The sequence below is a fragment of the Xiphias gladius genome, chromosome 4, assembly GCF_016859285.1.
Source record: "Xiphias gladius isolate SHS-SW01 ecotype Sanya breed wild chromosome 4, ASM1685928v1, whole genome shotgun sequence".
NCBI classification, from domain to species: Eukaryota; Metazoa; Chordata; class Actinopteri; order Istiophoriformes; family Xiphiidae; genus Xiphias; species Xiphias gladius.
In genome coordinates, this window is record NC_053403.1 from 22830824 (window position 1) to 22858630 (window position 27807).

A 27807-nucleotide genomic window follows, 5' to 3' on the forward strand; every position below is an offset into this window, starting at 1 on the left:
CCTTGGATTCATGCTGTTGATGGTGTTTTTTCAGTCTTTGACTGTCCGGGTTTTGGTGAGCCTAAGATTTCTGTTCTTGGCTGACAGGAGTGGAACCAGACGTAGTCTTCTGCTGCTGTACCCATCTGCTGCAAGATTCTGCGTATTGTACATTCTGAGATGCTTCTCTCCTCACCACAGTAGTAAAAATGATTGTATGTGTTGATCTATGGGTTTGTAATTAGAGGACAAGAACAACTATTGACTACAGGACTAACCTGAATCTCTTTTTCTTTTGAATTCATTGACCATTCTATCAATGAAACAACTATAGTAGCCTAATCTCTAAAAATACAGTTAGCTTTGGCAGTTGAGAGAAAAATGAAAGGAAAACTTAAATGACAACATTAACAACAATATAATATAGTGACCAATTTTCAGCTGCTTCCAATTTTCAAATAAAGGTTTGACAAATATGTAAGTGGGTTTTAAACAGTGTCAAGGCTTTAACTATGATGTTTAACACCCTTTTACAACAAAATGTGGATCAAAAACAGAGATTTTAATCGCTCAGGATTCTAATTTTAGTTTCCCTTAACTTTCCCCTTAGCTGATTAAACAGAAGCCAACTTCAGTGTTGTCTGAAAAGCCTAGATTAAGTTAATCACTAATATTCAGTAGTGAGATGCAGACACCCTACAACAGCAGACTAATAATACATATGGTACATTTCGAATATTGTTTGCTTTAAAGCATTATGTATTCAGAGGTTAAGGCACAATAAATATTAGGAAGACTACACCTTACATAAAATTAGGAAACGATGTTCATACTCACACCTGCAAACAGACATGTCCAAATTAAGATCCAACTCTCAATAACAATGTACAGCAAACACACTGTTCAATCACAAACCTGATATATTTGCAGTCAAAACAAGCTAGCAAGAATATCATCCTAAACTTTAGCTAGCTAGCCAACTTAACAATATGGATATATTTTTATTTAGAGGACTAATGTTAGTTGCTATAATGATAATCCTGCAAGTGGCAGAGCATTAAATTATATACGTGTAAAGTAAAGCTCATTACAAGCCAACAGTTACCAATGTTTGCATTTGAAGGATCAATTTACTTAATTTACTTAATCAATTTACTCAATTTACATTGTCTGGCTACATTTCAATAGGGATTTCATCAGATCATTTTTTTTTTTTTTAAATTAGGAAGTTCACATTGACTTCACCAGCCTGATGGGATTAGGGGTGTATTTAATGTCCACAAATTTGAGGGGCTTTCAGAGCATTTCAAAACACGACCAGGAGCATCAAATATACTATCACTCTTGCCATTCTAACTTTACCTCAAAATAAGTCCCTGAACATAGCCCTGATTTCAGCTGCCAGCTGTTGGAGAAATCTGTCAGTTTCCTCTCAGCAAAAGGAAAAGACAAGATTGTCAAAATTACTTTTCAGGATGACCCAAATTTTTCAAGACACTGTGCTATGTCACCATTTTCCATGTGTTTTCAGGATTTCCAGGGCACGTGGGAATCCTGTGGTTTTTCGTAATTGTTGGCAGTTTGGTTATTTGGTTTCTTATTTTCTGATGAGTTTGTTCTTTGACTGATAAGGTGATTGGCTTAATATGAAATGGTGACTTGATATCTTTGTGCATTTTGTAGATTTTAAATATAGATTCGTGTTTTGGGCCGCCCCTGGGGAAAAAAAATAAATTCAGCACCTATGATGCTAATGGCATGGCTCTAGGGATGGCATCTGCAGATCTTTGGTCCAGAGTGAAATGTTACACACAACACAAACAACAATTAGCTGGATTACTTCTGATGTTAAAGAAAACATCTAAACATGACATTATCAGACAAGACCTGTAAGATGCATTGTTTTTCTTTTTTTAGGATTTCTATGTGGATTTTGGATGTTTATCTTCAAATCCATCCAATGCAAAAACTTTGTAATTAACAACTTCTCCCTAAATAACAAAGGGTTCAACTTTACATTTTGTTTTGTTCCACTTTCATGTCAGTCTTTAGATGGATATTATGCTGCATACTACTGTATGCAGATTCAGAATAAAGGCATTTTCAATTTAGGATGACTGTTGCCTTGGATTTGTCTGCTAAATTTGGCACTTGCCTTTGGGTGACTTTTACATTCACAGCTCCACATTATATGCATGTTATGTTGCCTTGATATAGCAATGTTTATTCTTCTGAGCTTGTGACAACACAGGCATAATGAGAAAAATTTCCCTTCAGTGGCAATGCACCTATAAATGAGTTGAAACACATCCGCACTCAAAATAAACTCTTTCTAGACAAACAAATGACCTCAGCATATGAAAATTGGCAGGTTTGTGAAGCTAGTCTTACTTTCTCTGGATCAGCAGGGCAATCTCTGTTTGCACTTTCAGATATTCTTGAGCCATCTTGCAATGCTGCTCAAACACTGCCATGGACTCTTTGGAGTTGGGACAGGGGGCGAGAGGCTGAAAATAAATGCGCATTGTTTGTTAAATGACTTAAAAAGGGTCTGCTCATACTGTACATCACTGCAGAATGTATTGTTATCAGCCATAAGTATAATCTGAGGGGATAATACACCAAATACCTATCTGATGACTGCCAGCGTGTATTTATATTCACATTCCACTTTTTAGATTGCACCACATTTTCAGGGATAGTCCCTTCATAATTGACCTGGTACTATCAATTTTCAATGTCCTTCAATTCGTCTTTGAGAGGAAAGAGGTCAGCTGCAACATCACAACATAATTAAAAACCACAACATTTCAATTTAAACACAAACGACTTGTATATACTGCTTTGTTTGCTGGAGGCTGATTGGATGGTGTACCTGTAATTGGTGATCCAGGGTGAGATAAGCCATGGGAATGGAATTGTCTGAGCCGTTGGTGTCTGAGAAAAGAGGAGAGAGAGCAAGGGCTGTTTTTTGTATACTGCACAGGAACAGTGTTGGTTGTACACCACAGGTCTTTCTTGAGTAAAGACCCTGACACTCTCCTCAGCACTGTAAATTACTAATCAACACTATATATGACATCTATAATGCAGCCTTACAGATTTATAATCTGGCTACAATGACAGTGATCCTGTTCCAGCCACCGTGTTTAAAGGACGACTAACAGGAATGTTCCATTTCAATCTACTGGAATCAAAGTTGTAAAAAAATTTTTTCACTTATTTCTTCTTACAATGACATCTAAGACATGGACTTGAGTGGTAACATTCAACAAAATGCATGCTAGTGAGGGTGCTTTCATACCAAATCTGTTTAGTGTGCTTTAAAAGAACTCTGGTGTGTTTGCCATTTTTGTTCAGTTAATTTAGGCTGGTGTGAAAGTTGTCAATGGAAATATGGTGTGGACCAAATAACAGGCCCAAGAGAGAAAGTTGGTCAGAGATCTTGTTTCCTACTACATGTATACTGTTTCAGCTGTTGCACATTAGAAAGTGAGTGAAATGTACAGTAGCTGCCATATAAGGTTTTATCTCCCCTGTCTCTCCATCATTATTCATGACATATGAGGTGCAGCTTAAGTCTCCAGTAATTAATACTTAAAATTTTGTGTGTGTGTGTGTATGTGTGTGTGTGTGTGTGTGTGTGTGTGTGTGTGTGTGTGTGTGTGTGTGTGTGTGTGTGTGTGTGTCTATATATATATATATATATATATATGTTTTGAATAGGTTTGTCTATATGAACTCTGCCTAATGAAGGCCTGAGGAGCAAAACATTGTGTTGATAAAGTGAGCTCAAGTGATGGACAGTGTGATGTTGGATTTGACACTAGAGAAGAGAAATAAGGCACAGCAAAATGCTGTCTTCAAATACTTTTAAGAATTTATTGGTTATGCTAAAATTGAACTAATTTTAAAGTCCTTCAATACTGCCCTCTACAGATTTCGTTTACACCTTGTCTATATCGGATATGTTTCAGCCATGTTTTTTAGTTGTCTATCTCATGTCTCATGCATTAATATTCTTAGTATCTTTTTAAGCACCGAGTTTTCTTCTGACTTCCATGCGTAGTTACACTAATTGTGTACATAGAGTCGAAAAACGGTTAAATGCAGTACTATGGATGTATGCATTAATTGTGAAGACTGATAGAAGACTTCTGCTCCTACCGCTGCTTATTTGAGTGTAAACAAGGTGTTATACCTTACACCATGTCTACACAGAAGGTGTAGCGTGAGCCGCACATTAGCAGAGCAGCAGCAGCACCTCCAGTGCCCCTTGTGTGTCTACACAGGATGCATTCAGGAACAGAATTGAGTTGTAGGTCATCTGCATTTTGGAGCAACAGGCTTTTACATCCAAATGGACTGTTTCTCTCAAGGTTTTGAAAACATTTTGTCTGGTTACTCATATTTAAAGACCTTATGAAAGAAAGGGGGAAAACTGTAGAAATATTCAATCTTTTGATAATAGTTTTCTTTTGTAGTTGCAATTATGATATTTCTTCATTCACTCCAGTGTGATTTTGTTGTGGTAGTTGGCTTTAATGGAAATGCAGTTATAAGCACCTGTAGGGTCTTCAGGGGAGAAGTAACCTCTGCTGCCCGTCTTATCAGGTGGCATCATCCTCACACTAGGGCTGGAGGACCGACTGCTATTCCTGCTCCCCTGCAAGAGGACACAAACACTGTCAGAGTTCTGGGAGACCAATCACAGCTTCTTACTGTTGGAGTGGCAAAATGTGATCTGGAGCATGAAAAAAAGTAAAGTAGTAAAGCAATCAGCTTATCATGAACATTTGGAGTCATATGCCAAATGAAGCTTGTACAAGACAATTCTATTTTTACTGGGGTGATTTTTGATTTTGTCAGTTCGAAATTGTCACTAAAGAGTTGGTGCAAAATGCCTACATTACATAATTCCATTCATCTAAGTGATGTTGCTGGACAGTGACATCTCACAGTCACATCAGTGACTGTACTAAAAAATAAATGGTATGACTGATGTCAAATTTGGTTTTAAAACTGCCAACCTGTTTCTGAGAGATTTTACCAATATATACAACATCTCATTTTTTATAGCCTTGTACCACTTGAATTTGGAAATTTATCATGAACTTTCACTATATAGCTGTCTGTTAGATTCCACTGCTGTGCACTGCAAATAATTGCACTTTTGTTTCTTTAACTTTTATTTCATCAGTTACTGCCTTCAAAATGCCCTTTACTGGATAATTTGTACTATAGCCACTCAAAATTCCTGATTCTGATTGGCTGGTAGGTGTGGATTAATTTCTATTAACTGGACAGTGTAACTGACCACCTCTGGAGTAGCAGCTGCTATGTAAGACCCACACAAGTTTCAGATGTGTTTGATATTTGGGGTGAATCCAAAGGTCCAAATCAGTAGGAGAAGGGAACAGAACATTAAAGTGATGAACATTAAAGGCCAAAATTTGGCAAACCACCTCATCATCATCCTTTTCAATCATGGAACGCACAAATTTTCAAATAAAATATTATTATATTATTAAAATATCCAGTTTATCTAGGGAGAGTCCAAACTATGAACAATAGTAGAGATGAAGAGGTTTGTTGTTTAATCAATCGGTTGAGCAACAGAAAATTCATTGACAACTATTCTGATAATCAATTAATTGCTTAACTAAAAGTTTTTGCTTCCAGCCTCTCTAATGTCAATATTTGTGAGACCAATAAAAAAGAAAAAGTACAGTAACAGCTGCTACGTAGGTCCCACACAAGTTTAGTTTTCTAAGCCCTCTTGGTTTTTTGGGTTTTTGAACTGTTGGTTAGTTGGACAAAACACATCACCTTTGGCTCTGGGAAAGCATGAATATTTTTCACTATCTTCTGATATTTTATAGACCAGATGATTACTCAATTGACTGAGAAAATAACGGATTATCGGTAGTCAAAATAATTGTTAGTTACATCCCTTAACAAATGCAAGAGGCTCATATTGTATACAATGGAATAACAAAAGATACCATCAAATTTAAGGTTAATCCAGTGATCAAACATACAATTTTTGGCTGAGCCGCAACAGCAGGGCCAGCCCTATGAATGCGAATGCTCATGACTGAGTGAGTGACCGAATACTGAATGCTGACGTTACACCATGGTCAGCTGGCCAAATGTTTGAGTTTCCCCATTGGCAATTGCTCTTTCAAAACTATTTGGGGTAAACGGTTCCTATTACATCATCAGGGGGCGTTTACAGGCAGTGTTGCCAATTTAGTGCTTTTGTTGCCTTAACGTCTTTTCACACCCCATTAGCAACATTTCTTTACAAAAGCACCTAGCAAACAAATCTAGCGACTTTTTGGACAAACCTTAGGTACTTTCTGTAGAAGAGTCGCCAATACTGCCCCGCGAGCGCGATGTACTCTCTATGCATCTCATTCAACTGACCGCACGGCAGCTGCATAGATGTGAATTAGCAGCTTGGAAATGGCTTGGAAGTGACTGCTGCTTAACATTTAATCTTAATGGGCTGTGTTTCAGTCTCTATTTCATACATGTTCTGTTGTCTGACAACAGACACAGAAAAACATGTAAATGAGAACAGCTTTATTTGGAATTCATCCTGTATTAAAATACTGTGAATATAAGCAATATATAATCAAAGAGATAAAGGGTGATCCAGCCATATACTAGGTTTTAACTTAAGTCTTGGTCAGAGTGTCTCTCTCTAGATTCCATTATTGGAATCAAAATGGTAACAAAGCAAATTTACGGAAAAGAAAAATCCATGAATTGTCACACCACTCGGAACCTGGAGGGCAGGTTGATCCCACAGACAACACAGCACAATATATCTACTCTCGCAACAGTTTTTTTGTACAAAGTCCTTATGGTGAACTATAAATGAACTTTTGATTCTACAGTGCTGTGGGTTTTCTACTAAACAAATGGAGACAAATGTTTTGAAAAGTAGGAGAAATTCTCCAAGCCAAGGAGCTTATTTGAAGCTGTGTGTGTATACAGAGGGAGCACCGGACTGTTCCTTCACTAATGTCTTAATTTTCTTGGAGAGGACATATCAAACATATGTCAAATTCTATTACATTTTCTCCCCAAGGATTTCTCTCTTGACAAAGAATGCCTCTAAAGCTTTTAAAAGATAGCATATTCAACAAGGCCTCACAGGAGGAAAGGAATGATGTGAGTGGCAAATAAAAACATACAGTCCATTAGGAGAGCAGAGGTAAACCCCTATGGTAGTGTTCTAGTGGAATTCAACTTTTCTTTGGAACTACTTAAAGATAAAGGGTTGCCCGCTTTGAATCAAGCATGTAATTGCCACTGGGGACGAGGGCTCACGTCCCCCGACTACATTAGTGAAGAAACGCCTCCAAAAGCTAAAAGAAAGCTAATATTCCCCCCTCAATATTCACCAACTCACCACCATACTACACCAACTACACTGAATGCTCCCTGAACTCCTACTGATTCATGTTGGTATACACGTCAACTAGCAACAGTGAACAAGACAGCTGAGCACACGACTTGCGAATGTAGGTTTTTGGTCATTCTGTATCCTCCATACACCATGCATAGATCTCTGATACACAAGTTGATGACTCACAGGTCTACTATAGAGGTAAAACACAGTATGTTTAAATTGCAATATCACTGACAGACATATTAAATATAAACCAGTGAGTTGCTGGTGTTGTTAATGAACACATCTTGACAGGTGTTTGTCAGTTTAACAGACTGAAGGATGATCTGAGTCTCACTGTGTCACTTGTCTTTTTAAAGCTGGGTCTGTATTTGATTTAAACTGTGTCACTATGAACTGACCGTTATCATTGTGTTGTTGAGTTTTTCCTTGCTGCTGTTGCCAAGTGCTTGCTCATTGTGGAATGTTGGGTTTCTGTAAACATAACTTGAAAGTGTACGGTAAAGACCTGCTCTATATGAAAAGGGCCCTGAGATAACTCGTTATGATGTGGCTTTATATAAATAAAAATTGAAATGAACTGAATTGTTGTTCAAGACGCACACACGCTCACAGGTGGAAACTTCTCTGCACCAGAGGTTGTTAAATGCGCTGCACCTGACTAGCTAGTTGACCATATGGCCTTCAAAATTATGTTAGTAGTGTTCTTTTCTCAGTGGATGTTTGTTTAGTAGCTGCTTTGGTAGCAAGCCAAGGTGCAACACAGGACATGTCCAGGCTTGTAGATAAGGAGACTTTAGCTAGGGAGTAAATGTGAGTCACAAATTAAAATGTAAGACTCTTTTTGTATTTTGTCCCAGCTTTTGTCTCCCTGTTAAGTTGGGTTTATATTTGATGCAAGATGTTAATGGCAGGCTTGCTATAGAAATAGAATAGGTTCTGGTATAAAGTTCAGATTTACACACTGATATAACTACTGCAACACTAGACGGATGTATCATAATTGACCAGGCCATATTGTGCTTTAACTAAATACCCCACAGTAATTGTGTATATATTCTTTCATTCAAATTGCAGTGTAGTAGAGAGTGTGCTTGTGGGGAGCACAAAGTTTGCAGGTTTTTTTTTTTTTTTTTTTTTTTTTAAGATGAGCCTTTCTTCAACCTGTTAAATCTTGTCCTCATTATTAACAATCTCTATCAGCAATGGAAACAACAGAAGCAGCCCAAACGTATCCACTGTAGCAGAGGCAAATGTCAAATACACCGTAGCTACTGTGCCTCTGTATGTAGCTATCCTGTAACACCTTATAACACCTATAAATCTTCCTTTAGTCAGCGTTACTCTCAGTCAATGATAGAGCAGTAATGGTAATTGCTTTATGCACAGGCGTTTAAAACGATCAAGAGAAAAAGATAAAGAAACAACTGTATTCACAGACAAGGGATGCCATAACACATATAAACAACACATTTCTCTCTTTTGGGTACTGATTTTTTTCCTAACTTATAAAGCAATACTGTATGCTGTACCTAAAAAACAAACAAACTACAAAACATGCAATTTAATTCAAGTTAGACAAATTTAAATTCCTTGTCTCAGAAGTAACTGTAATCATCAAAAAATAGTACTGCGCAGAACCTCTGCCATTCATTTCCAGTATCTGACTGTGTCTTACCTGGCTGGACTCTGAGCTGATGCCTGGCAGATCCTGCACGGAGCGACGTCTCTGAGGCTCGCATGTGGCTGTAGACAGGATGGATAGACAGGAGAGAGACTTAGATAGAGAACAGTTTGCGGGTAGTAATGGTGGGGGACTGATTCTGGTGTTTGCTTGTGGGTAGAGGGGGATCCAGACCCACAGAGCCACACAGGGACAGCTGTACTGATTTAACCATTTACATCCTGGCTTGTCAACATGTACTTTGGCAAGGCTGGAACGTGACCACAGTGCTCAAAGCACCCAGCCACTCTGACAGTGCACAACAAACATACACACCAATCACTGCAGACCATATCTATCCACGAAAACAGCTGAGCCTGCTTACGTGACGAGTTTTCACTGACTGGCTGGTTTGGTTATGGGCAAGTGCTGAGGTGACATCTAAGACAAGGCCCTTGGGACCTGGCAGGTACTGCACTCCCTAATTATCACTTATTTGTCTGCTGCCCACGTTAACACCAGGGTGAAACTAACATTCCTTTGGTCTCACCTGTAGAGTAACTGCAGTCAAAAGATATAACCTGCTCTATAGGCAGTAAAAGAAGTTAAACCTGAATTATAGGGCTTTTTCAGCCCTGTAGCCCTTACCTTCCTCCACAGTTTTTATTATCTTTCTCACACACCAACATATGAGTCAATGTAACTAAAGGGATTGATGCCAGCTATATACATGTGGTAAATAATAGTTTTTCAAACTTTTTCCAAGCATGCTCATAGTAATGATTTTGATCACTGTGTTCCATAGCATTTCTAATTTCTGTGTATTTTCTAGAACCAAATGTCATCAAAGGATCTGAAGATTTAGATTTGTGTTCTAAATGAAGCACACTGATCGCGACTCATTAGTAATACTTTTGACTACACACTAAATCATACAGCATATCACTGTTGTTGAGAGAAACCCTACTATGTACAAAATGTCAGCTTTTCAGGAGTTAATGAGGCCTTTTTTTCAAGTTAATGAAAATGCACTTTTGAATTTAGTGATATATTTATATTTGGTGGTATATAATTGTTCAACTGAAAACCAAACACAAAAATCACAAAAATGCCCATCTCCAGGTTTTGCATTGCAGAAATATGCAACATATATAAAGTTGCATCCAAAGTTCTGAGACCACTGAATGGGAAAGTGGTCTCTGACTTTTGGACCCCACTGTAAGTCATGTGTTCTGGGATTGCAGGAGGGCAATGATGTGCGCATTTCCCAAACTTTGCATGGCCTGTAACTGGTCATTTCACACTTACTAAAACAACTGAAAGAGATGCCTGGGCTTATCTAGTCTAGGCTGACTAGTTCTGTCTATGGCACAATGAAGACACAAAACACAAACATGCACATAAACAAAAGAAAAGAACACAAAGCACTTCTTGGATCTTGACTGTCTGTATCTGTTGCAATATATAGAATGGCATACTCAATCTGCAACCATTGTTTGTCATTAAACTGAACTGAATTTTAATGTTTTCTGAAATTATACATTTACACTTGCATGCATGCAGTTTTTATAAACTTAGGCTGCTGTACTAATTATTAACGAATTTGTATGCCAATTCTGGACTAGCAGCCAATATTTTTTAATTGTTACTCAGCAGGGGTGTAACGATAGATGTATGTTTTCCATTACCATTCAGTATAGGATGTTTTGTACAGCATGGGGCAGCTTGCACCAAATTAGCCCATGGAGTTACCCTAATGCGCTCTACTTTAGTTTATGTCTAGAATGTGAGGAACATAAAATTCTAAGCGCAAAACCTACCTGGCATGCTTTGGCAGAGGGACAGGATAGATGTACTGTGTAAAGATTGATATATGCACTTTGACACTTCTTGATAGAAAGTGCCTTTGTGGTGTTCAATATTGGTGGACAGCTAAGGACTGGCCATTGCCATTAATCCCTGTGTATTTCAACCTGTTGTAACATTGTCATATTTGTATTTTTAAAATGTTTTTTTAGGAGAGTAAATGAACTGTTTATGTATCTTTGTGTTTGCAAAACCAATTGCCTTAAATTGCAAAAGGATGAATAACGTATTTTGAATTGAATTTTAGTATTTGCCTGTTTGTTAAACCATCCTAGTCTGACTAGCCCATCAATGTAAAAATTATACAGTGATTGTTGTCAGTGTGACAAATGAAGATGAAAAACAAGGAAGTCACAGGTATATTGGACAAAGAATGGTACAATGGACTAAAACTGTTAAAAATTTTTTGGATATGTCTCTGGTTCGTTATGCACAATCTGCAGTTGTCCAGGAATCAACCACTGCCTCGGCAACTGTTCTCACCACCTAGGGACGGATATAGACTGATAATGACACTGAATTGCTACGTCATTTTACTTAAATATTTGAAATGTCAAAAAAAAATTAAATTATATGCTAAATATATATCAAACTTTTTAAAAAAAAAAAAAAAAGCAAAAACTTTTGCTAACAAAATCCTTTTTTGTCTTTTCACGTAAAACTCAAATGATTTTTGTTGACTCATCTTGAACTCAGGAAACTGGGCATTTACATTATTTTAACCAATCAAATGTGGTTTGGGGTGACTAGCTAAACCCAGCAATCATATATAACCACAGTTGACCGTACATGGGTAGCTAGCATAGCAATATCTTAGTGGGACATTTGGATTTCAGTTTGCAAAACTTCGTTTACATTCAAAAAGAATGTGGTTGTGATCTAATCTATTCATTTATCCCTTATCTTCCTCCTCCCTATCGTACAACAGAGGTGATGGAGGAGTGGAGGTGAACAGTTAGTTAGTAAATTTAAATCAATATTGTAACTACTCTGCTCACCTCCACCAAATTATTAACATGTTGCACTTATTTGAATGGACAATTTTTATTTTATTTTATATTTGAAGAAATAAAAATATAAAAACAACTAATCCAAAGAAAACAACATATATTTGAGCCTTTACTTACGTTACATATGTCAATGTTTGAGTGCTTTAATTTATTGCAGTAAGAATTACAGCCAAAAAGCTACCGATTAATGCTTATATATTTCAAAACAAAATAGAGATAACTTTATTTTCTGAGTTTCTTTTGATTTCCCTGTTGTACTGAAAACGCACTGTACCATGACGCCATACCTGAGGTACGGTACCAAACTGTGGTCTTTGTATACCATTAAACCCCTATTCGATGCCCAACAGGGATTTATATGCTGGGGAAAAGACCTGATGTTAAGGTATGCATATGCAAACCTAACTGCCCTACCTTTAATATAATGCACCAGCTAACTCCTTTAGTCACTGGATTAAATTAGCCTCTCATTCAACATGTCTCACACAGCTCCAAAATAGAAGCGTTTTCTGTCATCCAGAGCTGTCCCCAGTCCTTTCGTCCGTACCTCTGCTTGTAATAATAGCTCTGACCTTCAATCTGAGAGAGATTAATCAAAGTGACTTTTTCAAAGTTAATGGATGTAAAGAGAGCAGGAGGGAGGAAAAAAAAAATCATGCTTTTTTGCTGTCCATGAAAGGCGAGGACAAGTTCAAATACAGAGAACTGGTGCGCTGATTTACTCCAGCTACCCATGACCTGCTGCAGCCAAGCCATAAAGATGACAGGGCCATGAGTTAGAAAGCTTATCTCATTTGTGACACCTGATGTGATGCAATATACTGACTGGATTTCCTGAATTTGCCTTTTTGCTTTTATTGAAATGCTAGATAGAAAGTGTGTCAACATCAGAGGAAGATTAGATCATTGAAACTAGATTTTTGGTATAAAAGGTGATAACAGATGAGAAAGCTCCAATTTTAACTCATGTTCTGTTCCTGCCAAATAAAAATCACAAAAGACAGAGTGACATACAGCAACTCTGATGTGTGTTACTCCAGGACCTGCTCAATTCCATCCTAAATTTCTTATTAAAGTGACTTAGTGAAATACAACAAATTTAATAGGAATGACAATTCTGTGAGAGGTATAATATGGAGTGACACACAGGAGCACAGCAACACACAGGCTCAGTCAAGCCAGTTCCACCCAGTCACCAGGAAGCCCAGTTGTCCAGTGATACCTGTGACGACGATCTTGGGGACATCCAGAATGGTGCCGAATGATGCAGTTTTACGATGGCCTCGTTTATACTGTGGGCGTGCTGTGAAAAAACACATACACACACACATACAGCTGCGTACACAACAAGCATGCAGACTAAGACAGACTGGGGACCCACAGCTGTACTGGAAATGTAGGCCACACACATGCAGAGCATACAGTGTATGTGCAAGGGCAGCATGCACCCCGTCCATTCCAGACCCTGCGGAGCAGTACTGCGTAGACTGCAGGCAGCCACTGCACTACATTTCTCAGCCGAAACAAGAACATGCATGAATTACAGAAACAAAAAAAAACAAACAAAAACAATCCTTAAATAAACTCTGAGCTTAAATCAAATTCAAATCAAAACCACGAGAGAACTCCTGAGGTGTAATTTCACCATGACAGCTCTAGTGAATCTGCTGCTTTCTGTCAGAGCCTTTGAAGGAGGGAAGATGGTTGACAGCTGGGTGGGTCTGACGGCCTGGATGTGTTTATATGAGAAATCAATCTTTACCTCAAAGTGATGAAAGCACATGACAAAGAATCTGACTCAGGTGTTGGGACAGCGGCTTCTTGTGGACTCAGAACGCCCTCATACCAGCAAGATTTGCCTCGACAATAACACTACGTCTTTCCTGTACAACTTTGCTTATTAACTATAAAATTAAAAAATAACATCATGCTAATGTGTCTTGTTTAAGCTCCCCTTTCTGCTTTTCATGTTTTGCTTTGTGTAATGTACTGTGTCCCATTACCTGCAGGTGCAAATGGCATCTTGGGCTCCAGCTCTGATAGGTCAGCACTCATTCTTTTGCTGTCAGATGATGCCAGGCATTGTGTCCGTGTAGGCAGACTCTCAACGCTGCCTCCTCTGGACAGAGGTAGACTCCTCAATGGATCTCCCTGACAGAACAGAAGAAAACATTCACTACAGGAGGTTGTGTTTTGATAGTATTTTTTATTCCTATGACTTCATTTGTATTTGTTGTTACAGACAAAGTTTCAATGGGTTTGGCAGAAATATGATAGATGGCCATACCTTTGGCTTGAAATGAGGAGCAAACTGAGGGGTAATCTTGATAGTGTCGTTGCTCCCTTGAGAATCACTGTGCTCCATGTTTGCATCACTTTTGTTGCTTGTGCTGGTAGCAGTGTAGTCCAAATATGAACCTGTTATTCCCCGAGACACAGGACAGGAGACAAGTTTTATAGATTTCATACTTTCTCAAAGCTGATGCCTTTCTTCTAAGATTTTACATTACTTTTGTGCCATTTTCTAATTCTGTTTGGTGTTTCATAACACCGAAAACATCTGAAAAAACTCATGGTTGAAAAGAAAATTCAAACTTTTTGAGAGAAATGTAGAAATTTTGTAATGGATTGATAAGTTCCCAGAGCTGTATAGGTTCAGACTGAAACACTGATACAGTGCCAGTCCTGTACCTTCACTGAATAATGGACTTTATTCCACCCTGGCATTACTGTTACAAGGTGTGTGTGTGTGTGTGTGTGTGTGTGTGGTGGTGGTGGTTGTGGTATCATCGTCTTTGTATTTATGGGTCAGGTTCTTGTTACTGTTGGTTCATGCTTTTTTGTATTTATATTTTTCAGTTTAAATACACTCATCAATATTACTAATGTCTTTTCTTGATTACACCTTATCTACAAATAGGAGAAACACTCAGCAAGCACTTTATTAGCACTTTATTGACACCATAATAATAATATGCACTCAAAATTGCCTCAAGTCTTTGTGGCTTTGAGATTCTGGTCCATGTTGACATGACATGACATCACATAATTTCTGCAGATTTGTCAGATTTGTCATACATCCACATTCAAGTTTCGATATGTTGGGCATTCTGAGATGCTCTGAGACCTTCTGTCAACTGGAACCAGTCTGGCCATTCTCCTCTGTACTCTCTCATCAACAAGGCATTTCTGTCTGCAAAACTGCTGCTCACTGGAGGTTTTTTGCACCATTATGAGTAAACTCTAGAGACTGTTGAGTCTGAAAATCCCAGGAGATCATTAGTTTCAGAAATGCTCTGGCACCAACAATCATGCCACCGTCAAAGTCACGAAGATCCCATTTTTTCCCCATTCTGATGTTTGATGTGACCATTAACTGAAGCTCATGACCTGTATTTGCGTTATTTTATGCATTGCACTGCTGCCACATACTTGACTGATTGGATAATTACATGAATAAGCAGGTGTACAGGTGTTCCTAATAAAGTGCTCGGTGACTGTATACACATGTAGTATCAGTTCAGCTCAGCTGCAGTACAGCCGCCCCCGCACCATACTCCTGCAAGACCCTCATGCTTTACCTAAAAACTCACATTTTAATGTTTTTTAATGTGAAAGTAAAAGTTGGCTTGGTCATAGCTCTGCTGAAATCTTACTTTGCCGCATAGTGTCTCTCCTGCCGGGCTGCTGACAGTGCTGTCAGCCAAACACCAGAATCGAGAGTATCCGAGTGGCTTTGCGCTATCGGTCGGCTGCCCTTTTTTGTCCATCATCTATCTCTACTTCCATCAAAGTTAGTTTTGTGGTTTACCGATTTTCAAAAAATACTTGTTTATACAGTATTTTTTGAAAATAGTTATTATGTGCCTCACAGTACACAAAGCATTGTTCTGTGTACTGTGAGGCAGCTTATTAAAAAAAAAGTGCAGTGAATCAACTCACAAAATGCGAGTCAACTCTCAACTGATGCATCAACTCTTCTAAGCGACAGCCCTAATAAATACCAATCAAAAGATTTTCCAAAGCAATACTTATGCTGTCCAGAAAGAGAGTTAGGCCCGATAAGGTCAAATAAACATACTATACGTTATTGAAACATAATGCATTTTGTTCCGTTCAAGAACTCCTTCATCATTCTGTGTTCATCACCGGATACCTGTACTGTACTGGCGCATCCCATGAGTTTGAAGATGCCTCTTGTACCTGTACTAGTTGCGGAGTTGCTCTGTCCCTCATCTGAATAATGGTATGGATACTGCAGGGGTTCATCAGATCCTGGGAAGTACTGCAAAAAGAAATCAGAGGGAAGAATAACTAAGGCTGGATTTAAAAAAACACAGCTTCAATAAGCATATACCAAACAAGCAGTGCATGCATGGGATAAGCATATCGCACAGTTAGGTGTTGTGGTGCGACAGACTGCAAATAAACTACGCACACTTTGCACACCCTTTTTGGTTTAACTAGTTTAGGCTGATCTAAAAGGTGTCAATCAGACTCTGCTTCTCTTGCTGTCTGCAGTTTGTTTGCGCTGTGAAAGCAAAGCAGACCAACCACACGGTTGAAATCTGATGGTATAGGTGAGCCAACCAACACCATTGAATCTGTGGGCGCCATTTACTAAAAGAAACTTGTGATAACAGGTAAAACATCAAAACTGTTATTGCCCAGGCTGGGTAGCAAATACGCCTACTTCTGTGTCTCAAATACTCAGCAGAGTATTCATTCAGAGCTCCCTGCTAAATCCGGACTCAGTAAATATGCCTGTCCTCTTGGCAAAATGATTAGATTAGGTCCACTACACCTATATGTGCTAAACCAATGTTCTATCCATTACCTATTAGCTGGTTTATAGTTGTTCGCTAAACTCTCAAACAACTAACAAAACTTCCACAACACTACCTTTAACTTAACATGATATATTCTTGTCTTTGAGTGTGTCTATTGCATTGGCTTATTTTTATTTGATACAGTATTTTTATTTAATGCATTCCACATTGAACATGACATTCTGCAACAACATTATGTAAAATAAATAAATTTCAATTATTCCTTTACTGATGGAAAAGAAAAACTGAAAATAATATACATTTATTACAAGGTAACCTTGCCAACAGAAGAGTTATTTGGAGGTAGAAATAAATGGCGGTCTGTGCCGCTAATAGGATTTAACTTTATTCACAGTGCTACAATATAATGTAGGTCAAAATAATGCAAATAATACTCATATTCAGTCAACAAATTTTCTGTAACCACAGCTCTCCTCAATCGAATAACAAAAAGCTACATGAAGCCAGGTTATATTTACATGGTGATGTAACTCATGTTCAACATTCCTGCCATGCTGCTCAAGTGACTGTATACTGAGTTAGAAATGCTGTGCTGAATCCGTTGAAGTCCATACCTTAAAATTGGTTTATATATATATATATATATATATATATATATATATATATTCTCTCTCTCTCTATATATATATATATATATATAAATATACGTTATTGAATACTGCATGTAGCATTAAAATTTTAAGTTTTTCCCATTCATTCCTTAACTCTGATTCTGATTCCACTCTCTGTGATTTAACTATTTAGGCTTATTGATTAATTCACCCCGGTTTCATGGAAGCCTTATAAAGATTGTAAGTAGCATTTGGGGACAGATTACCCTCATTAGATGAGTCATGATCTTCACTATCTCCTCCATGGAAGGCCGCTGAGAAGGGTCTTTAGACCAACAGCGAGTCATCAGACTCTCAATGGGCTTAGGCAAATTTTTGATTAAAGGAGGTCTTGTTCCTGAATGTAAAAAAAATAAAGTATTTGCTCACACACAGTCAAAGAAACAAATAACTTTTGACATCACACAAGACAAGCAAAGAAATATTTCAAATTTATGCAAATTTATGCTGTCTCCTACTGCTTGAGCCAGTAATGACTCAGGCAGGCGGATTCAGGTGTGAAAAATATCAAATTTGTCCCCAGGTATTATTAATGTCCCATTAGTATTCTCCATCCATTTCTGTATAAGAAAAAATGCAGGGAGTGCCGCAGTCTTTCAGCCGCTCTTTTCTACCAGGCTCTTTACTTTCACAGTCTCCCATCAGGCCCAGCTGGGCAGGCACGTCTGAGGACTCACAGTGGCTGACAGCTGGACATGGCCTATGTTCCCTATCCCCCAGAACAGTCAGTGACTCACCGTTGTGCACAGCCCACATAATGCGAAAAGCTGGTCCTCCAATTTCATCAAAGGGCTTCCTGCGAGTGATCACCTCCCAGAGAATGATTCCCCAGCTGAACACATCACACTTCTCGCTGTAATTGCTGCCTGCAAGTAGAGAGGAACCCACAGAAACACTTAGGCCCTTTGCAAACAGGTAAAAAAGGCTCCATTTGAGGTAATTCTCTGTGGCACATTAGAGATGAGAATGAGGGAAAGTACAGTAGCTTTTCTCTCATATCTGCTTTCAGAGGGGAGGAGGAGGCAATAAGGGAGCAATTTTTACCAAGGAATAGCTCCTGTGTTGCTTAATTACTGGGCCTAAGACTGCAGCATTTAAGTGCACATCATACACCTATTTTAACTTGCTGTGTTGAGGCGTTCTGATAACATTTCACACTGATTAAAATTATTTGTAACAAGTTCAGAGAGGGCAAAAGTGAGCTGTTTAGTTTTGAGGGATCCTTTTAATTTGTCTATGAAAACAAGATAATGACAAGGATTTAATTCGTCTTTCCTCCTGACCACCTCGCCAACAACATGCCTTATCATTTAGAAATACATTGGGCTTCTGGCTGAATGAGAACAAAACTTCTACACCGCTGTGTAGGGGCACAGGGGCACATAAAGGAACTAGCTCCATTAATCTTCTCACTACGCTTGGGAGACTACTATCAAAAGGGCAGGAGAGTAAGGCAGTTGATGATGAATCAAGAATTAATGCTTCCATGCTGGGAGCACTAAGCTGCAATTAAGGTGAAAGGTGATGAAGCAAAGTTGGGTGCAAAAAAGAGGACATACAAATTGGTGAGTAGGTTTACTGGTTTGCGGTGATTCTGAGAATTTATAGAAAAGTAACCGTGGATACATAGGAATACATTTTAGTTAAAAAAAACAGGGAACAGGGAACTTATCAAAATAAATACTTGGAATGCCATTCATACTTACCTTCAAAAACCTCTGGGGCCATCCATGCTGCACTTCCTTTGTTGTTGGTCATGTGGGTCTGAATGTCACAAGCTGTTCCAAAGTCACATATCTTCAGCACGGTGCCGCCTGCCACTAGAAGCAGACTAAAACAAAGAAGACCAGAAATAAACCCCATAAGAACCTTTGAACTGTTAACTACTGTTAACAACTACCAATACAACACAATATACATATTTGAACACAATTACACATTGAATGATGTACTTTAACTTGCATAATATCAGTGTATTAACAAAATCTCATCACAGGAAAAGGAAGTGCAAGTACAGACTTAGTAGTAACTCTAAAAAGTATCATTAAATAGAGTATATCCCTAAATAAATTCATGTACAATAACCCAGAGTTGACAATTTGTCACAATGCTTGACCTTGTTATTCCTGGAAACAGTTCTCTAGAAAACACACCAGCTGGTCATTCCCACAGAGTCCTGCCAGGAGCTTTTTTCCCCCATCAGAGCAGAGTAAACAACCTCTGGGATCTAGATATCCTTCAGTAATGCTACAGTCCTGGCTGAAATTATTGGCACCCCTGAATTTTAAGTACAGAATTTAGAATATCTTCAGAAATAAATGAAAATTAACCAATTATGTATAATAAGAAATATTTTAATAAAATGTCCATGGTTACTGAACAAAAGAAAATAAAAAACAAATATTGCATAGTAGTGAAATAATACAAACCCAAAATATACCCCAGACAGAATTATTGGCACCCATCAACATTTGGTTGCAGACCCTTTGGCAACATTGACAGCCTCTAAATGTTTCATATAACCATCTAGAAGCTTCTTGCACCTGGCAGCTGGTAGTTTCTGCCACTTTTCCAATGGCAGATTTAAGCTCTCTCCGAAGGTTTTCAATGGGATCTAGGTCAGGACTCATTGCTGGCCAGTTAAAAAACAGTCCATATTTTCCTTTTCAACAGTTCTTTTGTGCTCAAACCACCATTCCAGATGCTCCAGGTCAGACTGAAGCTCTTTAGATGTCTTGTCTGGAACCGTGTCCTGGATAAGTCTTAAGAGTTTTATGGCAGCGAAACTTCTTGACAACATTACAAACTGTTGAAACAGGGATTTCAAGATCTTTGGCGACTGCCCTGCTGCCTTTGGAATTGTTGTTTTTTTAATAATAGCATTTCTGGTGCTTTCAGAAAGAGCTTGTCTTTGCCTTTTTATGTCATAAAACCATAATTCATTGAGTAATTTAGGTTATGTAAACACTGAAAATTAAGCACAAGTGGGTCTTGTTTGTTTTTTCATTTTTGTTTGTTTGAGGAACTAATTTAAACCCATCAGAAGGGTGCCAGTAATAGTATTGAGTGTACATTTTATGTCTGTATTTTTCATTTCATTTTTTATACAGAATTGGGTCATTTGCATTTATTTCTGAAGATATTCCAAATTCTGTAGTTAAAAATAAGGGTTGCCAATAATTTCAACCAGGACTGTACTTAACTGGTTGTTAGGACTGATAAAACGGCACTGTGTTAATTTGTGCGATGTGTCGTTTACCGACATTTAAAGGTGTTGTATAGTGTTTATACCTATTCCGAATGGCCACCCAAACACCACAGTTGTGGCAAAAAGCCTGCTGTCATAAAGAGGGGCAAGGCACAAAGAATCATATAATCAAAGAATGTACAAAGATATCTGCTAGGAAACTGTGAACTGCATTGTGACATAAAATGGGTCGGATTAAAAAAGGACAAAAACCGTGCATTGTTTTAATGCTGGAGCCCTCTGTGTCATGACACCTGCTTTGCCAATGCAGTGGTCTCATTGAAATGACTGAAAGTTTATTCATACACTGTTAATGATGGTCTGAACATCTCCTACCTTATTTGTCAACATGAAATATAAAGAAATGAAAAAGGAGTCAGAGTAGACTCCCTCCAATGTTCTGCTTTGTTATCGAAAGCCAGTTAGCCAAAAATGTGTGGTTTCGCATGCATGTTTTCATTTCAGATTTTAAATCTTTACACCTGTATAGCATACAACAAAACTGAGCACACCCCTGGTCAATATCTTTTAAATGTTAAGAAATTACAAATCCTGTCCCTTTAATGCAGTGTCATTTGATTTCAGCCAAAGCCAAAGGATGTACCCAATTATTCTGAAAAACAGAGATGTTTGAATGAGGAATGGTCCATATTTAAGACCCAATGTCAACAAAAGTCAGTTCACTCTTCATTAGTGAAAATCCATTATTTTATTTTTTCAATATTTTGTATGTCTGCCTTTACTTTTGATGACTAAATTAATCTTCCTGGGCATGGATAATACCAGTCATGCAGAAATCTGTGATCTATGAGAAATGTCCTGCCATTCTTCACAGATGATTCTTTTCAGCTGCTCTTTGCGGTAGCGGTTTTCTTTCTCTACCCTCCGCTTTCTAATACTCTAAGGGTGTTCTGTTTAATAAGCAATGTTTTTTTCTTGGACCGTAGAGGTTGACTTCATACAATGGTCTGAGTAGTTACTGAAACACCAATTTCCACAGATAATCCTTGTGCCAAGTTAGAGGCACTTACTCGCCTGGTTTTCAATGCAAGGTTGCATAAATAGTAAATTGTGCGTGGTGTCGTTTTTGATGACGGCCACTGCGCCTTCTGTAATTGGTAGTATGGCTCTTCCTATACATCACCACTACTGGAACTGTGCTTTGGCTTATATTCAGTAGCCAACAGTAGTTCTTATACCCTCTCCCATCTTTATTAAGTCTTACAATACGGTTTTTTACTTGTTCAAGCAGTTCCTTAGCATGTGAAGCCACACTACATTAGACACAGCCCAGGGTAATATTGAGAAAGCTATGGTGTTCAGCCATTTTTATACATCGCTTCTTAGCCTTTTGGCTAAGATCAAGTCTAGTATCTTTTCTAAACAGTTTAATATCTGATATGTCCTCTATAAGAGAATAACATATTAAAGAGATTTTTAGCTTCAGGACTTGAAAAAGGGACTTGCTCCATTCACTTCACACATCAAACTGGCATTTCAGTTCTGTTGAGAATGGTGCACCCTTCTCGAGCCTTGTGGAAAACCCAGCATTGACAGAAACATATAGATTCTAATTTTACATTCTCAGTGGGCCAAAGAAAGTGAGTCAAATACCCTGGAAGTTTAGAATTACAGATTAGAATTGCGCAAAACCACTCTGTTGACTCACTGATATTTTTTTACGTGGCTATGGTTCAGATGTTAGAGCCGCTGATCGCTGGGTTGGCGGTTTGATCCCCGGCTCCTCCTGTCTGCAGAATGTGTCCTTGGGCAAGACACTGAACCCTAAATTGCCTCACTTTGGATAAAAGCATGTGCCAAATGAGTAAATGTAAAGGTTTTACACAGCATCCCTATATTTTCAGAGGCTCAAAAGTAATTGGACAATTGACTGACAATCAGTTTCATGGACAGGTGTGGCCTGCTCCCTTGTTATTTCATCACAAATTAAGCAGATAAAAGGTCTGAAGTTGAGCCCAAGTGTTGAATTTTTATTTGGTAGCTGTTAATGGAAACACTCAATATGCGGTCCAAAGAGGTGTCAATGCAAATGAAGGAGGCCATCATTAGGCTGACTAAAACAAAACAAACCTATTAGACAGAGAGCAGAAACTTTGGGTTGGCCAAATCAACAAATTGGTACTGTCTTAAAAATAAGGAATGCACTAGCACTGAAACTTGGTGAACAGCTTCCCCATACAACAATGCCTCACATACTCTAAAATCGCAGTGATAGTGCCATCATGTGGTGAGAAATGAACTAACAAATAGTGCAAAATACTTTGACTAATATCTCTGCAACCATGAGGTGAAGAACAAAAATTCTGGTGTCTATTGATTCAGTTGATTAAGCTGAAGAGATTAATATAAACCACACACCACAAATTTTTTCCGCCACTTTGAATTTTTTGCGAGACATACTTTTGACTCCCCATCCTACGTCCTTCATCCAAGCATCACCAAACATGATACATACCCTGTTTGGATGACCCCGAACACTGCCCATATGTTTGATGTTTGATATCATATAGTGATTTTCCATGATTGGATAACAAACTTGTGGGTATGGTCAAATCAATTCAATCTGCTATAACTCTTCTTCGCTTCATCTAATTGCAGCCAAATTTATTGCAATGTACAGACTGCAACAATGAAAAAAACTGCAGTTTCATGCTGGTTGCCACTAGGGGTGCTGTAGTGGAAAAACGACAACTCCCACATAGTAATGGCTAGAAACATAGTTCCAATTTAAAATGTCAAGCATGACAAGGCCATATTATTTTGTAAACAGATTGTTGCTATCTCTCATAATAATGAGTTATTCAATTATTAATGAGGAGTACATAAAATCACTTTTATCTTGAAAACTGTAAAGGCTACAGAATTGAAACTTGGCAGACTGCAGGCCCACTGTGAAATGTTTCACATAGTCAAAAATTGTTGTGATAGCACCACCATGTGGAAAGCCATTGATAGTGTAGCTGCAAAGAAGTTGCAGATGTTTCAAGACAGCTGCAGTAGCTGCCAGCTATCCTGGATACACACCAAGCAGCAGGAACACTCAAAATTTCTCCAGAAATTTTGTAGTTATACATAAGATCAAATACCCTATACTATAAGTTAAAAATAACACAATAATTGTAAGATGACACTGGGTGTACTCATATTGTTGTATACTGTATCTTTTGCATCTAAAACAGGATAACATCTGGCATCTCAAGGTCAATGCTCTACTAGACCCCTACATATAATCTATTTTTTCCCAGTCCCTGTCTTTCATTGTTTTCCATGTTCTTTAACATTCTCTTATCAAACTTGTTAATAATATAGTAGTTGTAGTAGTCATAGTATTTTGAATTATAAAAATGTATATTGATCAACTGACTTGCGATACATTGTTAAGAACCTGGCTAATAACATCAGACAGCCTGATCAACAACATGAACTAAATCACACCAGTAAAGGAATAAGGCACTTTGTTGGCACAGTGAACCCGGAAATTAGAGAGTGTAAGGTGAGGAGGGGCATACTTGGGTGGCTTGAGGTCCCTGTGAATGAGAGCCTTTGGTTTCATGCCATGGAGATAGGCCACGCCTTGAGAACACTGTAAACACCAGCTCATGGCATGGGAAGCAGTGTAATAGGGGAGGGGTTCAGCACCATGCAGCACTGTGGACAAGAGAATACAGTCACAACCACCGCTAAAGATAATAAATGTCCAGACGAACCAGGCAGAAAGCAAGCCCTTGTAGGGATTAATGACAATGTCATTCACACAGAAACAACCTCATACAAAGACATACAACAGAGGGTCGATTACCTTATTGGTGTAGCTTCCTTAACAATTTTATTCCAAAACTGAGAATATACTTTTCAAAAACAGTATTCAAAAACTAACACATGCCAATCCGAGTCTGTTGGGAATGATAGTTGTTATAAACACTAATGTATTGGGAAAACTGATATAAGACCAATTCAAAGTATGAAACACTCATGAGAGTTGAGAAGCATCTAACTGTATGTATAAACAATAACATTTAAATGTATATTCCCAGTTTATTACAACTTTGATTTTTATTTTTGAGGTTTGGACATTATTTCAATCAATTATGATAACATTGTCCTCACCAAAATAATTGTTAAGGTATGGAAGGACAGCGGCATTGCTACATCAAAGCCCAAACTGGCAGGAAACACCAGCATTCAGACAATCAGACAGTTTGTAAACAAGCCACCAGGTTAGCCAGATTATCTGAAACCACTTTATTGGAGGTAAACAACCGAAAATGTCAAAAATATTTCCAACTGTACAAGAAAACTTTTTGCATGGAACTGCAGTATGTAGTAAGTTAGGTCAGAAATGAAGCAGGAAGTCTGTCTTTTAAGTTGTAATGACAAACAGGCTGAGTGATAATTTGACGGTTCGCATCGGTCTTCTGTTAAAAAAAAGGGTTTGGCTTACCCAGGAGTTGTTTAAAACCTGCCGATTGTCTGAATGCTCGTGTTTCTTGACCCAGTTGGACTTCTTTTTAGAGACTTTGCCACATTCTCAGATCTCAGCAATTAACTTTGGAAATGCAGTCTTATTTTTACAGACAATAATGATAGTCAGAACTACAAAAACAAGACCTGATTGCAATAAAAGACAATCTTGCAAACATATTTTCAGAGGTCCTATGATGCTGATTTTGGCTGAAACACTGGCACATATTTGTCTTTAATATGACGTTATTGGGGCTGTCCATTTAAAGTCGATGAGTCAATATGTAAGTTGAGAAGACCCAAAGTTGACTTGCATTCTGTGAGTCGACTCACTGTACTCTTGTTTTTTAGCTGCCTTACAGTACACAGATCAATGCAAAAGGAACAGTGTGGCAAGCTGTAAACTTTACAAACCAAGTTTTGTCTTAAAATGAACTAACTACAAAACTAACTGTGATGGAAGTAGGAGATGGATGATGGAAATGGAGGGGAGCACAACGCCGGACAGCACAACGCAGGGCAACTCATTTCTGCTGGGTGCTCCGATACTCTCAGTTCCAGTGTCTTTCTGACAGCGCTGGCAGCAGACTGGCAGGAGAAACACTCCGTGGTGCAATAGGATTTCATAACTGAATTATCAGCAAGATGCGAACTTTTACACTCTCTGACTGTGTGGAAATCTGATGTTTTCACATCCTATATGATGAACAAAAATATTAAAATGTGAGTTAATGTTTCTTCTATCTGTAGATAAGGTGTAATGAAGAAAAGACATCAGTAATAATGTTAAATATTTATAAAATTAAAAATATAAATATGAAAACGCATGAACCAACCAACAACAAACACCTCACCCATTAATATAAACAGAAGTGCCAGCTTGGGGAGAGACCTAGACCTTATAGTATTACTAATTAGTGTTGTTTGCCACAGCTCAGAATTTTCCAGGTCTGTTTGGATGTTTAATGCAGGAACAAACAAAGCTATACAGCATGTCACTTTGCAAGGCCACTTGAAAAAGGAATTGGACAGGTGACTGAACATGCAAACGGTGGGAGGGTCAACTGAACAGGGCTGCTTCTCATGTCTGTGCAAGGCTGTGTTCATTTCACAACTAGCAAGGTAGAATAAATGCCATCATTGATAATATAACAGTATTCTTCTCTAGCATAAGATAACTCACCATTATACAATGACCCGCCTTCAGCATATTCCATCACAAGGCAGACCTGAGTGGGAAAGAAAATCATCAACCAGACAACCAGAATCAACTACATAGACTAAACAATCATACAAAACTATATTGAGACACACAATCACTGATGAGTTGGAGCATCAGTGTGGCTGCGCAGTTAAGAGAGCATAACATATAATAGCGTTCTAGTTAACTTACTGGACTATTGCAAGAACCATACAACTTCACAATGTTGGGGTGATTCACACGTGAAAGCTGTCGGAGCTGGAGACAAAGGGGAAAAACGTTATGCAAAGTCCATTTGAATGCATGCTGTTCAACGAAGTTGCAAAGTTGTTCATCAGGCATGGCCTTTTTTCTACCAAACCCAGATCATAGCTGTGTAAGAACCAATGTGTTTTAAACGGAAAGGTCAGACCGACGTGCTGATGGAATGGAAAACAGAGTCCCTCCCCTCCTGTATTATTTTTTGCTTAGCCATTTCCACTTCAACAACAGCCGGGAGATTTCCCAGTGGGCAGCTTTTATGTCCTGACACTTTCAGTTGGTGTTGCATATTTTGCTCAGACACATTTTGTATCTGGCGTCCCAAGTCCAACCTGCAGACCGCTTGACTTGCCCCCTCATCCGGATCCCAAATAAAAACATGGCTGCCGGATGACAGATCCCCAAAGGTGTGCATGAACACATAACATTACTAAGTTTGGTCATTCAGTGGCAGCTGATAATAAACATTCATTTATTAGCTCCGAGTGGCTGGACAAAAAAACTGGATGTAACATTTTGTTATGATTGCCATAAAATTCAATGTTAAGCTTTCTCATTCTAAAATATACGCCTTGGTTGCTTCTTTAACCCTCCTATTGTTTTCAGGGCATATATGACCTATTTTCAACTTAGATGTGTGAAAGATATCTTTCATTTTTTCTGATCAAAACATTTGTTCATTACCTCTTCAACAATGACCTACTGAACACAATAGAACACATTTTGATCATTTTTCTTTTTTTTTTTTAAATGCCTATAAAAAACTACATCTTTGTTGTTATGAGTCAAATTTGACCAGGCTATAACTATGGGTTGTTTATGCAGAGAAATACCTAGTAAATGTTGCCAACAAAACAAAAATAATAGTAAACATAGCCACAAGCAGCAATATGCGGGTTGTCACCCATTTGTACTCAACAGAAAGAAGCAGTGCAATTGCCCAAAATTAAAGCCGCAAACAGTAACGAGCGGGTTTCAGGTTTCACCATGCCAAGCAAACACACATCAGCTAGTTTAATTCTTTTTAAAGAAGGCGTGTGACCAATCACAAACTTGTTTCACCAAGTTCTGCCATTTGTCCCCCCTTCATCGGATTTGAACTAAACTTAGTGTGTATGTTCAGGAGATGCCGCCAGTGAGTTTAATGGGGATTGCTCAAAGGCATCTCAAGTTATGAGCAAATATGTGATAGGCCACGCCCACTTGCACCAATT

At 38.3% G+C, this 27807-nt stretch overlaps 1 protein-coding gene and 1 non-coding gene across 6 annotated transcripts in view; one reads left to right on the plus strand and one right to left on the minus strand.

The window, feature by feature from the left end:
* The window catches only part of map3k7 (mitogen-activated protein kinase kinase kinase 7), a 33374-nt gene that overhangs the window by 2582 nt on the left and 2985 nt on the right, over positions 1-27807 (minus strand). For 3 of the 5 annotated variants that reach the window (XM_040124805.1, XM_040124803.1, XM_040124804.1), the window contains exons 4-17: positions 26525-26590; positions 26315-26360; positions 24180-24318; positions 19109-19233; positions 18140-18268; positions 17609-17739; positions 16145-16226; positions 14229-14359; positions 13945-14092; positions 13164-13244; positions 9081-9148; positions 4546-4645; positions 2855-2916; positions 2371-2486 (exon numbers count right to left, since the gene is read on the minus strand). In XM_040124805.1, coding sequence (XP_039980739.1) covers positions 2371-2486; positions 2855-2916; positions 4546-4645; positions 9081-9148; positions 13164-13244; positions 13945-14092; positions 14229-14359; positions 16145-16226; positions 17609-17739; positions 18140-18268; positions 19109-19233; positions 24180-24318; positions 26315-26360; positions 26525-26590 — 1424 coding nt within the window. The other 2 variants (XM_040124807.1, XM_040124806.1) reach the window with 2 other exon arrangements.
* LOC120789501 lies at positions 21985-22175 on the plus strand. Its single transcript, XR_005707404.1, has one exon. It is a non-coding gene; the product is annotated as a U2 spliceosomal RNA (small nuclear RNA).